General features: G+C 73.7%; 1 protein-coding gene across 1 annotated transcript; it reads left to right on the top strand.

Annotated features, from left to right (window-relative positions):
• The first annotated feature begins 210 nt into the window (after window positions 1-210).
• On the top strand, window positions 211-2,188 carry V1510DRAFT_424365 (uncharacterized protein). Its single transcript, XM_066935087.1, is given in 5 exon segments — window positions 211-322; window positions 354-392; window positions 424-451; window positions 553-710; window positions 729-2,188. Coding segments are annotated over 5 exon segments (1,668 nt in total). The 5' UTR covers window positions 211-320; the 3' UTR covers window positions 2,170-2,188.
• Window positions 2,189-3,547: the final 1,359 nt, after the last annotated feature.

The raw sequence follows: 3,547 nt of genomic DNA, 5'->3' as shown, positions 1-3,547 counted from the left end.
GGGCGCCACCGTGGGTCTTTCGCCCCCCCCCCGCGCCCGCCCCGCGGGCCCCCCCCCCGCGCGGGCGCCGCCGCCGGAGGCTCGTCCGTTGGTGAGCCTCCGGCGGCGACTCCGTCGAGGGTGGCTGCCCTGCGGGCAGGCGCGGGTATATGCGGCTATATGCTTCTCCCCGCAGGGAGCCGCCGCGCACCACCTGGGCGCACGGTCCTGGGAGATCAAGCTCAGCCGCACGAGCCGCACGCGAATTAGCGTTGCCACGGCAACGAATTTTTCGGACTTCCCAACTCACCGCACGACGACTTCGCCGAACAGTGAACAAGATGTAAGTCCGCAGACGGCGGAGCTGACGGCAGGTCGCGCAATCGAGCGGGAGGATCGCGGGTCCGCGGACCGTAAGTGCGGCGGCGGCAACGCTAACGGCAGCAATTCGGCGCTGACGGAGTTCTTGCGGGTGAGTGGGATCGACGGCCGAGAGACGAATCGCAGCCGCCGCCGCGGCCGCAGCTGCGGGCGGCTCGGGCGCCGGGTGTGGGCGGGGCGTGCTGACGGCAGGAACGCGGAATCGATGCCAACCAGATCCGCAACCGGTACGAGGAGTCGCTGGCAACGCCCGAAGAAGAGGATGCCATCGTGACAATCTCGGGTGCGCCCGACGGCGACGGCGAGGCCGAGGCCGAGGCCGCGGCGGCCGCGGCGGCTGCTGCGGCGGTCGCGCCTGTGCGAGCGCGCGCGCGCGCGCCGTCCAAGCGCAAGAAGAAGAAGACCGAGTCGGACGAAGAGCTAGAGGACCTGCAGCCGCTGCCCCGGCGGGCGCCCGGGCAGATCGATTTCTGCGCCGAGTGCCAGTGCCGGTTCACCGTGACGGTGTACAGCAAGGCGGCGGCCGGGGGCGGGCTGCTGTGCCACTCGTGCTCGAGCAAGTACGCCGAGGAAGAGAAAAAGGTGCGCAAGACGCAGGCGGTGTCGCGCAAACGCAAGAAAACAGTGTCGGCGGCGCTCCTGGACAAGCAGGAGGTGGCCGTCCCGCATCTGCAGGACATCTGCATCAAGCTGATTGCCGCGTACATCGACGACGTGGACGTGTTGGGCGACATTGGCGAGTACAACATGGACAAGATCGCGCGGATCCTGTCGCGGAACCGGCAGCTCAAGAACTCGACGATGAAGATGTTCCTGAACCCGGCGCTCAAGGCGCTGCGGTTCTGGGACTGCTCGAACCTGGAGGCGGACGTCCTGCAGGCGATCGGCGCGTTCTGCCCGCGGCTGGAGACGCTGGTGCTGTCGATGTGCGGCCGGCTGGTGGACGGCGTGCTCGACTACTACGGCGACAAGCTCGAGGACCTGCACTCGCTGTACCTCAACGGCGCGTTCCTGGTGACGGCGCCGTGCTGGGCGCGGTTCCTGGACCGGCGGGGCGGCCAGCTGCGCGAGCTGACGATCATGAACACGCTGCGGTTCACGAGCGCGTGCATGGACCGGCTGGCGGCCAACTGCCGCGACACGCTCGAGACGCTGGCGCTGGTGCGCGTGGACTCGCTGCACCACGCGGACGTGGCGCGGCTGGGCGAGTTCTCGGCGCTGACGTCGCTGGAGCTGGCGCACCTGGCGGACGACGCGGCGGTGACGGACGACACGGTCGTGCGCGTGCTCGAGCGCGTCGGGCCGCAGCTGGTCACGCTGAGCCTGGTCGGCTGCCCGGGCCTGACGGACGCCTCGCTGGAGGGCGTGCGCCGGTGCGGCCGCCTGCAGAACCTGACGCTGGCGCGCTGCGAGAGCCTGACGGACGGCGGCGTGGCCGCGCTCTTTGCCGACTGGCCGGCCAACGCCGGGCTGATCAGCGTGGACCTCTCGCGGTGCGTCCACGTCGGCGACACCGCCGTGCAGGCGCTGGTCGAGCACTCGGCGCGCACGCTCGTCGTGCTCAACCTGAACTCGGTCTACAACGTGACCGAGGCCGCGCTCCAGGTCCTGGCCGCGGCCGACTGCGAGTACCTGTCGCACCTCGACGTCGGCTTCCTCAAGTGCATCAACGACGGCCTGCTCGAGACCGTGGCCGCGCGCTGCCGCGGCCTGCAGCTCGTCGAGGCCTACGGCGTCATCGGCCTGACCGAGGGCCTGCGGCTGCGCCGCGGCGTCCGTCTGGTCGGCCGCCAGAGCGACTCGATCTAATGCATTTGCTGTGTGTGCACGCGCACGCTGCCGGCGACGAGCGCCCGCAGCGGCTCGGGCAGCTCGCCCGCGACCGCGTCGTAGACGTCGCGGGCCAGGTCCGTCTCGGCCTGGCCCTCGGCGAACTGCGCCCACGCCACGCGCACGCGCAGCTGCCCGGCGGGCACGTGCAGGGCGCACGCCCGCCGGAACACGTTGTGGATCTCCTCCTCGGCGCCGGGCTGCTGCCCGAGCCACCCCGCGTACCGCAGCCAGAACTCGTCGTAGAGCGCCTGCGTCAGCGCGTCCGCCGCCGACCTACCGTCGCGACCAGGCACCGCTCGTACAGCGTGCGCACGCGCCCGCGGTCGCCCTCCTTCTCCTCGTAGTCCAGGTACCGCCGCCACGCGGCCAGCTCGGCGCCGTCGAGCGGCGCCACGTGGAAGTACGGCCGCCGCAGCCCGGCCTCGAACGGCGCCCGCGCCGCCGTCGCGCGCGCGCCGGCCTCGATGCGCGCGCGCGCGCCGCCCAGCCGCGCGCACTGCTCGGCCACCGCGGCGTGGTCCCGCAGCGCCACGGACGCCGCGCGCTCCAGCACCGCCACCGCCAGGTCCGGCCGTCCGGCGGCCAGCTCGAAGTCCGCGTACCGCTGCCAGAACGCGCCCGCGGCGTAGTCCAGCCCGACCGCGTCGGCCCCGCGCGCAAACACCCTGCCGTCAGCCCGCCCGGTCCGGCCCGTACTCGCGCGCCTCGTCCGCGCCGGCCTCGGCCATATAGCCGCCGTACTGCGTCCAGAGCTCCACCGCCGCCACCGCCGCCACACCCCGCTCGTACACCGCCACCGCCGCCTCCCGGCCCCGCGCCCCCGCCGCCGCCGCGTACCGCTGCCAGTACCCGAACAGCAGCGGGAACCGGCCCAGGAACGCGTCGTACACGGCCGCCACCGTCGCGCTGCGGCCCGCGGCCTCGGCGGCCCGCACCGCCGCCTCCCATCCGTCCAGCACGTCCGGCTCGCGTCGCTGCCGTCAGTCCTGCGGCTATGCGCCACGCGTCGCGGCTATGCGCCACACCGGCGGCCCCTGGCGGACGAGCCTCCGGCGGCGACTCCGTCGAGGCTGGCTGCCCTGCGGGCAGAGCGATATAGCCGCATATAGCCGCACCTGCCCGTAGGGCAGCCAGCCTCGACGGAGTCGCCGCCGGAGCTCGTTCGTTGGCGAGCCGCCGGCGGGGGGGGGGGGGGGGGGGGGGGGGGGGCGGGGCGGGGGGGGGGGGGGGGGGGGGGCGCCCCCGCGCCCCCCCCCCCCCGCGGCCGCACCGCCACGGGCACCGCCACGGGCACCGCCGCGGACACCACCGCGGGCACCGCTGCTGGGCGAGCCGCACGTGCAGCGCGCCGCAC

The sequence above is a fragment of the Dipodascopsis tothii genome, assembly GCF_038497935.1.
Source record: "Dipodascopsis tothii strain CBS 759.85 unplaced genomic scaffold V1510scaffold_75, whole genome shotgun sequence".
Lineage (NCBI taxonomy): Eukaryota > Fungi > Ascomycota > Lipomycetes > Lipomycetales > Lipomycetaceae > Neoaidaea > Neoaidaea tothii.
The sequence above is the reverse complement of the archived record's forward strand: the minus strand, read 5'-3'. Positions and strand labels throughout refer to the sequence as shown.